At 37.5% G+C, this 14158-nt stretch overlaps 1 protein-coding gene across 1 annotated transcript in view; it reads left to right on the plus strand.

The window, feature by feature from the left end:
* Window positions 1–14158, plus strand: part of chn1 (chimerin 1) — a 56832-nt gene that overhangs the window by 29290 nt on the left and 13384 nt on the right. The window contains exon 7 of the mRNA XM_084121601.1: window positions 12494–12571. Within this exon, the coding sequence (XP_083977727.1) occupies window positions 12494–12571 (78 nt within the window). The remainder of the gene's footprint in view (window positions 1–12493; window positions 12572–14158) is intronic.

The raw sequence follows: 14158 nt of genomic DNA on the forward strand, positions 1-14158 counted from the left end.
TGCCATTGGTCTCTATAAAGTGAAGCGTTAGCTTCAGCGTTACACTGGCGATGCATTGCTAGTCGGTTGAGCCTTGTAAAGTGTCACTCAAAGTTAAAATGATGTCAACACTGTTTAATTCATGAATAAATCAGTGTTTTTGAACATACAAGTTGAATGAACTGTCCTCTCATTGGTCAGAGGACACCGGTTTTTGTTCCTCATTGTGGCTTTATCTGTAGTAGCCATTACACACACTTATATGGTGGCTACATTCAGCTACATATATAATATTTACCAGTTAGAATGGGAATCAAGACATTCTTGTATTGCACCTGTTTCGGTGAAGAGCAGTTAGACAACATTAGAGACACACACTCTTTGGTTTTCAGCTGCGATAATGTGCTCACCCACAGAATCAGACACTGCTGTTTTTATATAACATTATGACACAGCCTGGGTCGCTGCTCGGTTGGGTCGGATTGCTTTCCCAGCACAAGCAAACCAATCCAGAATTTGTTTTCAAGCGGGCTGATTCCTCCCCGGTCAGGTGATCTCAGACCTTTTTTTTTTTCTTTTTTTTTTGCGGATCCGAGAGTGATTGCCCTGTTAATGTATGCTTAAACAAACCAAACTAAGAGGGAAAATGCTAGATTCTGAAACAAATGCTCTAAATGAGCCAGGTGTGAAAAAGCCCTTGTTCTTTTGACATTGTGAAGTCCAATTTGTTGTGCAGTTTAGCTTCATTAAATGCAAAAGATGAAAATGGGAAATGTCTACTTTAATAAACCTTGATGCTCTGAGTTCTTGTTACATGTTTACTCAGCCAGGGCAGACAAAGCCATTGCAGTCCATTCTGATTGGCTGAGAATATTTGGATTAACCAATCAGCTGCTTTGTTTTTGTTTGGCAGTGGAACCATCACAGATTGGCTGAGAATATTTGGATTAACCAATCAGCTGCTTTGTTTTTGTTTGGCAGTGGAAAGGTCACAGTGAAGAGAGAGAGACACTGCCTCTGTTTAACGGATAATAAGACGAGGCAGAGCACTGGTGAGGAATCTCTGCTGAGAGCTGATTGGTTTATTTGACGGTTACTTGCGGTTGTGTACCTTGGCAGTCATTCTCTATTCTCTATTAGGCCTGTTAAAAGATTATCACATGGTTAAAAAAAGAAACAACACACCTCTGTGACCCAGTTCATCAACTTTGGCCTCAAAAGGTACAGTAGTGGTTAAAATTCATGTCCACAGGGGGTATTTGTTTTTTATGGCCCTACAAGCTCGATTAAACCATCAAATAGTGAAAAAATAATTTAGATTTTTTTAAATATTTAAAATATGAAGGGGAAAAAAACACTAACCTTGGTTCAGATATTTATCTGACAAAATGATTTGGAAAACTACAGCAGGTTTTATTTTACTATGCAAAAAAAAAAAAAAAAAAAAGCATAGTAAAACAAAAAGCTCACAGGAAAAAAGCATACGCTGACAACAACATAATCAGTTTAATAATATTTCATTGGTTCACTCTTTTTTTTTTTTTTTTGCATGTGTTCATAATTTCTTTGTATGAGAGCCTGACCAAAAATGTTCCATGTTTCATTGCGGTATCACAGATAAAAAATAGACTCCAAGGCAAGATCTTTAACACATTTATTAATACTATTTGAATAAAGGGTGAAGATGTACATTTTTCAAGGTTGGACATCATGAATCACCACTACTGTATATGGACACTTAAGTTAAATTTAATAATACTGCTTTAGATGCACAAACTGGCATCTGTGTTGATTACAAAAAAAATGTTTTATTTTTTTTATAAAAAAAAAAAAAAAAAAAATCTTTAAGGCACAGCATGTAAGTTTCACCCTAGAGATCGCTTATTCAAAACAATAACAAAGACGTACTGTCGCCTAATGATGGAACGAGACACGGGCCGTGTCATTGCTTAAAATGGCAGATCTCTCTGGATTTAAAACCTTGTCGGAAACATTTAGGATATTAGGGCTGTGCAACGATTAATAAAATATTGTGTTTACATAATATATGTGTGTGTACTGTGTATGATTATTTTGTATATAAAAATACACACAAATGCATGAATATATTTAAGGAAAATGTGTTGTTTATATATAAAATATTCATATTTATATATAATATAAATATACAGTATATACATGCAAATATTTCTCAAATATATACATGCATGTGTGCGTATTTATATATACAAAATAATTATACACAGTACACACACATATATTATGTAAACACAAACTTTTATTCTGGATGCGATTAATCGTTGCACAGCCCTAATATAAGTACACAAGTCAACAAAATATATAACATTGTTCTAGTGGTTTTTTAATATTTTAGTGTAAAAATCTTACATATTGTACCTTTAATGTCTTTATATCATCTGGTGTTTTGTTTTTTTTATGTATGAAGACAGTTCTAGATTAGATTTTTTATTTTTTTTTTTCAGGGATCTACTAACTAGATGTATGACGTGTAATAGTGCATAAAATTACTTGGTGGTCTGAGATTCTGTGCGCATAATGAGGTGTGTGTGTTTTCTGGTGTAACTGCTGCATGGAGAGCCACAGGGCTCATTACATCAAACAAAACCAGTCTGACATTAGTGGAACACACTGGACAGGACAGATTTAACTCTGTGTATGTCAGTGGAAAATCCCCACTGTGATAGAAAATCGTCACTGGTGAAATGTTAATATTGTGTTCGTCACATCTTACACGTCACACGTGTAAATTCCCTCTAGCCGTGTGAATAACACCAGCCCTTCATAACATTTATCATACACTTCTGTTTGATTTATTATTCCTTACTCCTCTTCAGCCTCATTGCGCACAGCAGTAAATATTACTGTAATTTTCCATTGTGCGTTTATGACTCATGAATGAGGCTCTAGATGTAAAAGTGTTTGTTTAGATATCCTCTCGATCACAGATGAACAGTCCGCGTCGTTGAAGAGGACTCTGATGTAGGAGGTGCGTATGTCTTCAGTCGGATGAATCACTTCAGAAGGCGAACAGGTCGACTGAATCAGGGAATAAAGGTGTTTTAGGAGCTCTGCGGTTTCCAGAAATCACTGCGGATGTTCAGCAGTCTGGAACAGCAGTGCTCATTCAGGCAGCAAACATGCGCACGACACACTCGACACAGTCTTCCCTATAGCTGGAACCTCAGGAGTAAAAATAGCATGTGATAGTGATTCAGCCAGAGTCATTCATCTGTTGTTGTTTTAGTTTTTTGGCCTTTTTGAGACTATTAGCTGCCAGTAACTGTGTCGAAATCTTCCCAAAGTCTCACAATCTACTGGTGACCTACAAGTGAACAATGTGTAGAATTATATCTCACATTTCTGCTTTTTTTGGGGCACATTTTTATTTAAATATTTTGACTTTTAAACTGTGTGAATTTAACTTAAAAGTGTGAGATTTTTAAATCATAATTCACAAAATACTGACTCAAAATTCATTGAGAAGTATTGGAAAACAGGAAATGTTGATTGTTCTGGAAGCCTGTTTTCACCATGGAATATGTTTTAGTCCCCGTTTACTCCTGTATTTAATGTCGTCCACTTGTGATCCGATCGGCCAAAACGCATCTTAATACCAGCTGTAAACAGGGCCTTAGTTACATTAAAAAAATACGTTTTTGCCCCAATTACTAAACAATGTTATTAAATAAAACCTGCTGAAGCAAGAAAAGCAGTGTTGATCGGATTTCATTCATTCCTTAAATGGCATTTACAGGTTTCACAGTAATTGCTATAGTAATTGTCATTGGCCTACATTAGCAGCTGAATATCTGATCTGATCTGATGGTTGAAACTAAAGCTTCACACCTATTTAGCACATCCGTAAACTCATCAGGGCATCTATACACATCTATACACTGGCTAGATCTGCTTTGTGTTTATACACTGATAGGCTTTAATATCGCCACAGATCTGTTTCCAAATTAGTGGGTTGGGAAGAACAACTTTAGACCCTCGTGACTATTTCAAGTTTTTTAGGTTTTAAAGATTGGACTGAATTTAGTCCCAGTGACAGGCTGAAAACTCACGGATATTTTATAGATATACCAGAAACAACTGTTGTGATATATTGAGGAATGGGTTAAAACACTTGACTATAGTCTCTAGTGTAAGTGTGTGTGTCTGTCCTTGCTCTCCTGTCATGCGGGGGAGACGGGAATGTAGTTGAGTTGCGTAACACAATCGATGAGCAGAACACTGTGTGTCAGCCAGAGGAAGTGAACGAGAAAGTTATTTTAGAGAGAGAGAGAGATGGAGATAAAGAAGCAGGACTTGAACAACAACAGCGTTTTAAAGGAACGCTTCCCTGCAAAGGCTAAACACATTATGACAACACTGGAACTGAGGAAAATCACTGGAATGGGTTTGTTTAAATTTAGGGGTTTTTTTCTGAATATCATTTTCATGTCACATGATGATTATGGAGTGGCATAATGTGGATTACCACACAAATGTAGTTCCACTTGTCCTCCTTTAAAATGAGCAAAGATCTGAAATCTGAGGCCAATTTGTACAGTAAATATTAAAACACTCACTTTCTCAATAGTATAGCTGCAAAACATAAACGATATGCATATTAAAATGTTTTTAGTGTGAAAAAAAAAATGCTTACTAACATTTTCTGTGTAGTTATATCCAATTTTGTTGCCATGAAAACACAAACCATTAACCAACTCTAAAAACAATTATTCAAACAGCTTTACATCTCAAATAATACATATTTAATAGCTTTAATAGAATTATTAATGTACGTTCACACGGAATAACTCTAAATAGTTGAGCTACCTTTCTTTTCCCCCAATATTACACACGTTTTTTGCATTTGGTAATGTGTTTTTGTAATAAGTTTAAGTTTGATTGCATCTTTGTTTCACGTGTCCTTTTTATGTATGCACTTTACGATGATACCATTCACACTTCTGCTTTTAAAACCTCAAAAAACTGTCTCTATTCACTCTATTCTTCCTTTAGAAATGCCTCCCTGTGCCTAAATTTTGCAAAAAGAAAGTGATAAGTGATGAGTCAGTTCTCTTTTTGTAGTTCTCAACATTATGCCACAAATGCTGGTGACTGAGTGTAACTTGTATTGAAACCAAAATCTTCTTCTAATACCTTGTTTGTTCAGAGATTATGAGTAATAGTATGATGTAATATGAACCGTCTCCGACATGTATAGTTAAATTGTTGGATCTCTAGTTTTTTGCATGCGAGAGCATTGAGAGGACGGTGATGTGCGTGGTAAACCTTGCCTCCCAGTTCCGGTGTGTGTGATCCTTCATCATATATGGTGCTTTGAGCGTTTTATCGCCTGCGCTGTTGATTATGCATCACTCCGTCCTTATATAACGTTATATAACATAACCACCCACATCACTGCAGTGCAGAGAAGAGACTTTCTCAAACTTAACTGTGTATTTCAGGGCACTGAATGATGGAATCAAGCTATTTCAATGATTGTAAGCTGGTGAAATCATGATGTTGATGTCACTGACTTCATCTGCATGTGAGTGTATGAGAGAGTGAAGAAGATAGAGGGATGAAGGGGAAATGAGGTTATCTGACGGTTATTATGCAAACTCAACAGCGCATTTAACATTTTACATAACCAGAACATTTTCATTCCAGTTTTTTTTTTTTGCGTGGTTTGCTAAAATGAGGCTTGTGTTTATAAGAAGTGGGTGATATGAAAGGAGACATTTCATGGCGAAGCAAATTTTCCAGCTCTTTTGAGATTAAAGAGTTCATTGTGCTATAAATCACTCTAAATTTCAGAACTTAAAACGTCCTGTCCAATCCTGTAAGAGCATTTATTGATGGAGTAAAAGAGTAAAATGTGTTGTCTGACCGTGTGTAGCACCTTCTGCTCTGCAGATACGTTTAACAATATCTCTGATCATTTTAGTCTGATATTAACAGTTTAAGCGTCGATTTCAGCTGTGATTTTTACTATGAATAGGTGTGTGGGTAGAATAGTAAAATTAACGTATATACTTTTCAATTTATGAAAAATTTAAAAATATCGTCAGAGCTTGTACATCCAATCAAACTCAAACTCAGTTTTTTTTTTTTTTGTAATTTGGTAGAAGCGTCTAAAATGAATCACATGCCAACATGGACCGGTATAGCCGGTTTCGTGCCTATACAGTTCATGGTAATTTTACTACATTTCAAAGTTTCATTTTCAAAACATTTTTGTTACAATAAAGTAATTTAGTATTGTGTTGGGTCATCAGTTGATGTCAATGGGTCCTGAAACAAAACAACTAATGATTTAGATTGCTTTACAACTAGGGCAATAAGTCATTTTACTGAATAATTGATGTAAGTGCTTTAGAGAAGAGGTGTGCTGGAAATCACTGCTTTTAAATCCTCGGTAATGTCTTGCCCCAAGTGTGATACTGTAAATGTGATTTTTGATTTTTAGTGTTCTACAAACTCAGGGATGAGTCACAATTATTTGTCATGAAATCAGCATGTCCAGATGTTGATAGAGCTGTATTTAAAGGTAGGGTAGGCAATTTGTTTTATAAAGACTTTTTGTCATACTGGATGAAACTCTCTTCACATCCTTATAGCAATCAATAATAGAAGTGGTCTAAATATTAAAACATGTACATATATCTTCTGTGTACATCTCTGGATCAGAAAAATATTCATCCAAGCGATGTCCTACCTGACTGCCAACATAGGTATTTTCCTCCACGTCGTAGACAGACGTCAGTCACCGAGCGCCGCCTTTAACAGTTCATCCTGAACCAAAACATCGAGCTTATGCTGCGTTCACGCCATGTCATAACCATTTTTACAAGATGGAAACCCGTGAAATTCTGCCCTGAGCGGTTCATGTCCTCAGATTCTGGTGGTACAACTAGAGCTCTTCAAGTTGTTTGCGTTCATTATTATTGTAATGTTATGTGCTTTAAGACACGAGGTAATAATCTGCTGTGATCATTCATGTGTTTTGAAGGAGGCGTGGCTTTAGAGACGCTCTGAAGGGAGGGTGGGATCTCATGCTTTTAAAGCTAGCTCGCTATTACTAGGGCTGGGGTAAACGATTATTTATTAAACGATTAGTCGGGCGATTATTTTATCGATTAGTCGACTAATCTAACGACTAATTTGAATTAATTATCCTGTCTGTTATTCGCATATCTCTCGAACCGTTACTCCGATGGATTTCAAACTCGACAGCTGTCTGGGCACGAGTAAGTGCAGTGCCAAGTTTGACGTTGTTTGGATGAGAAATGCAAAAGATATTGTTAAATATATCAGTAAAAGAAGCACTTAGAAGGTTGTGGTTTAAAAAAATAAACATTCTGACAAACACACTGTCAGCTACAATGTTTACTTCTGAATAATATAGTATAAACGTGATAAATCCATTTTGATTAATTTGAGTAAAAAATTGATTTTCTTTACCAAGAAAGTGGCAAGATTAAAACCACTATTTTCTGTTTCAAACTTTCACATAGCATCTTTAGGTTATAATAACATAAATAATTAAAATCCAGATTTTGATTTTCAAAGATTTATTATAAAAACAGATTATTTTTTTCCCAAAAATGCAATAAATTCATGACACGTTTTTTTTTTTAAATGCAATTAATCCATTGAATCAATATAAAAGTTATTTTTCATATTGAAACTGTTGAAAATACACAACAAAGTAAGTTGATCCACATGACAGCCTCTGAACTCGGTCAATACTAATCTTATATTTAGCACGTACTGGACTAAACATAGGCTACATTCAATCAGCCATCGCTAAGAAATACCTTCTGAAATTTTTTGACGGCGATCAGCTGTAAAATGGCTTGGTCCTGCTCGGTTTTCGTTGACTGAGTACAAGAATTTTTTTAAAAGATCCCCTGGGGTTCACGTGTCAGCATTCGACAGAAGTTTGACGCAGTGTGAGAACAAGCAACAGTCGGCATTTCTCTTCCTCCCGCGTGCCTCATCTTGTTAATCTCCTCACGTAAATGATTAGATTTCGATGGCTTACGTTTCTTCCCTACGGCAGAATCCACCACAGGTCCATCAATGCCGTCAAATGTATTCATTTTTTTGTTTGTTTGTTGATCAAAAAGTGCAAAGTAGATAAGGAAAACTAGGATGCCGGGTGTATTCAAAGCGCCACCGTTACTGTTTACAATGCGTGGAATGGTGCGCTGTGATTGGTTGAGCGGATTTATCACATTCTGCAGAGAAAGGAGACAGGCGTTTGTCGCGGTTTGGAAAGAAAGGGAGAAAACATGACAGAATAACACGGCGGGCGGTGTGTGTGTGGCGAGCTGTACCTCCGGGAATGGTACAAAAAAAAATAAATAAATAAATAAATAAATAAATAAAGAAGCGTCGACGCAAAAAATATGACGTCGACGTAATTTTGACGTCGACGCGTCGACGTCATCGACGCACCGCTACAGCACTAGCTATTACTAGCATCTCCGAAATTGCCTACCCTACCTTTAACCGGAAATATTGCTTTAAAATTTTGTTGGAAAGTAATCTTTGAGTTTAAAAGTGTAATTGAATCTTCACCATTAATGGCATCAAACAGGACTGCAAATATAAATAAATAAATAAACAGGTTTGTTTACCGAACTCTCCCACCATCTACCATTGGTTGGTCGAATTGACTCACAACCCATTGGTTGTCAAAACCAATTTAAAGCCTCTGATAAGCTGAGCAATGTGGAATTACGTGAGAAGTATTTTAAAGGGGTCCTATTATGCTCATTTACAGGCTCATATTTTTGTTTATGGGGTCTACTAGAATACCTTTACATCATTTAATGTAAAAAAAAACCTCTTTTTTTTTCTCATAATTTGCATTGTTGCAGCACCTGATTTCACCCTCTGTCTGAACGCTCGGTTTTAGTTTCGGTTTCTTTAAAGATCGCCTTCCAAAAGGCGCAGTCAGCTCTGATTGGTCAGTCGGCTCCAGCCGGTTGTGATTGGTCCACCGCTTAGAGCGTGTGTCAGAAATGTAACGCCCCTTACCATAACCGGTGAGGACCAGCTCTAGAAACTTCCTGAATATGCCGTATCGGTCAAGAAGAACAAGCTGATCGACCCGAAACACCTTTTTAAGCACAACTTGTGCACGATGTTTCACTGTGGTAATTATTTATTTTATATCTCTCTTACATTTCAGATGTGACGTTAGAACTGTGTCAGTTATAACATTTACATTTATTCATTTAGCAGACGCTTTTATCCAAAGCGACTTACAAACGAGAACGATAGAAGCAGTTAAACTAACAATAGGACAACAATATGCAAGTGCTATGACCCTTCCCAGTTCAATCTAACGTAGTACGTGTACTTTTTTATTTTTTATAAAGATAATCCATATAGAATAGAAGATAAAGTGTTAGTATTAATGGATCAAGTGTTGGCGAAAAACATCCGACCTGCATCAAACTGCAACGTTACGAAATAAGTTGTTTGGAAAGTACATTTACATTTATGCATTTAACAGACGCTTGTATCCAAAGCGACTTACATTGCATTTTAAGGTACACATTTACATTCTTATCAGTTCTTGCTTTCCCTGGGAATCGAACCCATGACTCTCTCTCTCTCTCTCTCTCTCTGGCTGAGATAATGGCAGACCCATCAGGTGTTGTGTGTCAGACTGAATGAGGGATCGCACAGACGGATGGATTTTCATGGATGTGTGGTTTTGGGAGAAGAAAGGAAATGGCCTTGAATTAGCCATTCTTCGCCTCCGCCCATTTATGACTGCCGTTTTGCTCCAGACACATTTGAGAAAGCAGAAAAATCAATCTTGTCAATTAGAGACTGGACAGAAAGCCCAGTTCCTGCCAGACACGCTGTGTCCATACGGTCCTCGAAGCGGCGTGTGAGTGTGAAATGACCCGGGATGCCATGTGAACACACACCTGGTGCAGGTAACAGTCGTGTGTGTGAAGGTCCTTCAGGTCTGCGGAGAGATGGGACACTCTGACGCTGAGCGTTTCATCTTTGCTCCAGCGGTTTCATATTCTCTGCCTGCGTTTGGCTTATTGATCTGGAAGCCAGAGGCGGGAGGTCTCTCTACGTTTGGGCACTTTACTCTCTGTGCTGGGGAGAATCCACTCCTCTATTGATCAAAGAGAAGTGTGTGTGTGTGTGTGTGTCTGGATCCAACATACTGCTTTGAGAAGAGAATCCAGCTGAGATGAGAGAGGAAGATTGAGGAAGAGTGTATTCGATAAAATTAAAATTCAGTTCAAACTACAGATTAAAGAGTTCAGATTTGAAGATCTTCACACATGCACCATGGTTAATAAATAGAAAAAAAAAAAGATTTCTAAATCTATTTTACTAAAACGGCAGGAGTGGTGCTTGCCCATGCAAACTATAATTAAACACAACATTACTGTATTTTGAATCAAATAAATGCAGTCTTTGTGAACATAAGAGACTCACTTTCAAAGACAAAGACCGACCCCAAACTTTTGAACTGTAATGTATATGATATAATTTAATTTAATTAGCTTTTTTTACACAAGATTTCCTTAAAATGAACCTCAGAGACGCAGTTGTTGACCGATGCCTCTCAAAACATCAGGCAATTATCAGCCAATGAATCATCCTGGCCGATATTTCGGTGTGTCACTAATATACAGAATAATAATAGCACATAAACAGAGACTGTTCAGACACGATCTCTGGCTGATCTTTTTGGGATCGTTTGTCTGAGGCTGTCATTGTGATTTATGAAGGCAGATTGGAGATTCGCATGTGTTGTGTGTGATTGAGAGGAAAGACTCGTGCTCGTTTGTAAAGCAGGACGTGGATTTAATTACACACAGTACACCTGATGTATCCCAGTGTCCAATAAGGAAATTCACTCCAAGAATTGGGTTTAAATGTTTTTTTGGTGTTTTATTAATGTTTTATGACAAATCCATTTCATTGAACGGTAAATATTGATTTGAAATCACTGGCATGATACAAGAGATATGAAACTAGCACGTCTAAGATGTAGTTTGGACATCGGTTGGTCAGTTCAGCATCACTATAGGAAAAAACACATTTGATCACAGAATTGACCAATCACAGTCAAGTGTTCCAGAGGGCCAATGGTAATCATCGAATGGCAAAGGCTGTGATGTGATGTTTGCAGCGTCTCAGAGCGGCTCGGTTCACCTTCACACAAACGCCATCACTGCATCAACAACACACGTTTCAGGAGTCACTTAGAAAGTGCATTTAACATCTTCCGGTCCAAAAAAAGGGAAACTTTAAGGGCTCCCTGCATTTTTCCATCAAAATGAAAGTTTGATTGTTTAACGTTTTAAAATTAAGTCATATTTCTTATATCATATTATAATTATTATGGTTAATGGTTGATCATTTGAAAATGTATAATATACATCTATAAATATTAGTAATGCAATTTTACACTTATAACAATATTTTTTTCTGAAATAATCTTTTTTTGGGGGGGGTTTACAGTGAAATATTTTAATAGTATCTTCATTTAGTATAATAATCATTCTTATTATTATTTGATATTGATGTACAGCCACAACATTTTGCAGCTGTACAAACAAGCACAGCAAACCTGGATTTTTTGTATCGCAGTTGGATTTTTTGTTTGTTGCCCAAATCGTGCATCCCTAGGACATAGTGTGGGTTGTGTTTATGGTACATCCGTGTGCTTTTATCAGAGGAGAATGAGCTCAGAGCTCATCCATGACTCATTCACCTCTCATTACAGTCCTATCTCTCTCTCTCTCTCTCTCTCTCTCTCTCTCTCTCTCTCTCTCTCTCTCTCTCTCTCTATCTCTATCTCTCTCTCGCTCTCTCTCAGCCCACTCATGCAGTGATTGGGGGGTTGGTTGCTGTAAGGTGGGGTGAGCTCACTGATAAAGCTCTGCTGGGATTGGCTGATTTGAGCTGTGTAATTCAGTGTGACTGTGTTTGGGTCCTCCCTCTCTCGCCCCCTCTCTCTCTCTTTGAGGCAGCGCTCCAGTGAGGATATCTTCAGCTCGCAGGCAGGACAGGATTAACTCAACAACTCATCTCATCTGCATATAGATGCCCAGGGAGAAGCACACACACACACACACACACACACACACTCAGGGCTTCATACATCCGTTGAAGAAACTCTATTTGGACTAATTGGATGGTCATATTGGTGATTGAATAGATTTTTCCGGCATCAGATCTCTGGCAGAAGATGTAGCAGAGTCTGTTAGAAGACCTCGGAGTTGTGCAGAGTTTATTCGGTCGGTGTGTTTGGCGTGAGGTGGAGTGTGAGATGCCGTCCCGCGAGTCCTATGTTGTCCGTAAGCAGGAGAAGTCGCTGGTGCACAAGGCCAAGGCGGAGGGGAAGGAGCAGGGCATGGTGGCGGCGGCTCTGGGGATGAAGATGAGTCCTCAGAAACCTCCCGCCACGCTCTGGCAACCTCTCAAACTGTTCGCTTATTCGCAGCTCACGTCGCTGGTCCGGCGAGCCACGCTGAAGGAGAGTGAACGCGCGCCCAAGTACGAGAAAGTCCACAACTTCAAGGTAAGGCCTGCTTTCATTGGATCATTTTACTAGAGATGATGTTGGCATGAAGACGTTATTAGAAAGGGGTTTTTGACAGATTTTTTTTTAGGGGGGAAAACGGAATTTAAAGTTTATTTTTGTTACTTGATTGGATTTTCTTCTTGTTGTTTTATGTATAAAGCTCACTTCTTTGAGTTTGATTTGTGCTTAAAACAAGAACAAAAACTATTTGCTAATGGGATGAGAAACAAAATTAACGTGGAAATGTTTTTTGGTGTATCACCAATAAAAATAATATTATTATATGTTGTGTATCAACATTGTTTTGTATTCCATCAAAATGGTCCGTTCTTTTCTGTGATTCATTGAAATGTTTTGTAAATGTTATGTTGTTGTGACATTATAAAAGAAAAGAAAAAAAGGAATACCACACATTTTTGTCAAAATCATTTTTTAAGTTTATTTTTGTTTCTTGTTTTATGCATAAAGCTCACTTGAATTAAATGGGATAAGAAAATAAACTAATATGTTTGTTAAATAATATTGGTAATATTATCATTTGTGGTGCATCAACATTGTTGTGCGTTCTTTCAAAATGGTCTAAATTGTTCTGATTAATTGAAATGTTTTGTACATTTTAAGTCTATAAAAGTCTTTAAAAAGTAATACCACAACATTTTAAAGAATTTGAAGTTTATTTTTGTACTTTTTTTCTTGTTTCATACATAAAGCTAGCTTAATTTAGTTTAATTTGTGCCTAAAACAAGAACAAAAGCTATTTGCTAGCTTGTTGTTAAATAATGTTGATAATATTATTATTTGTGGTGTATCAACATTTTTTTTTTTTGCATTCTTTCAAAATGGTCTCGATTCGGTCTCAATTGGACCATGATTCATTTAAATGTTTTGGCAATCTTATGTCATTTTTTAAGCAAATGTGTCGTAGGATGCTATGCAAATGTGATTTAAACGCGTCCCGAGGGGAGTGCTGTTGCCGTGGCAGCGGTGCAGGTTTCAGGAGACGTTGGAGGAGTTAACCGTGAATCTGTTTAAGGCCAGAGGTTCGGAAAAACAAATGGAATAAATGCATCTTCTGTTTGTGTTGGAGAGGAAGGGAGCGCGGGGGTGACAGATGGAGAGATTAGGAACTGATAGAGGGATGGTAAACACATAGCAGCGTTTCCTCATTTGGCTTGTATCATGAGCAAGTCCTGCCGTCCCGTCCCAGAACCCCCCTCGTGTCCTCAACCTCACAGACTGCTGACTCCACACACAGCTCTTTCTGCTCCTTTCTTTCCCTCACGTCTGCTTTTTCCTGTTTGGCGCATGGTTATCCCCCGTTCCAGATGCTCAGATACTAGATATTGGCTGGTTTCATCAGCAGGACAGTTAATAATAAGTTATATTTGTTAGAAACATGGAGATCATTTCATGCATTACAGTAAATAAACCCTGCTACAAGAGTGCATGTATATACAGGCAAACCACAATGCATTCAGACACCTTCAACATTTCTCACATTATCACAGTTTATTTGCTATTAATAAAATATGACAAGAACTCAGAGTTATGAACTCAGTGGATATTTGACTGGTTTTGTCCGTC

The sequence above is a fragment of the Abramis brama genome (genome assembly GCF_963993115.1).
Source record: "Abramis brama genome assembly, chromosome: 8".
Lineage (NCBI taxonomy): Eukaryota > Metazoa > Chordata > Actinopteri > Cypriniformes > Leuciscidae > Abramis > Abramis brama.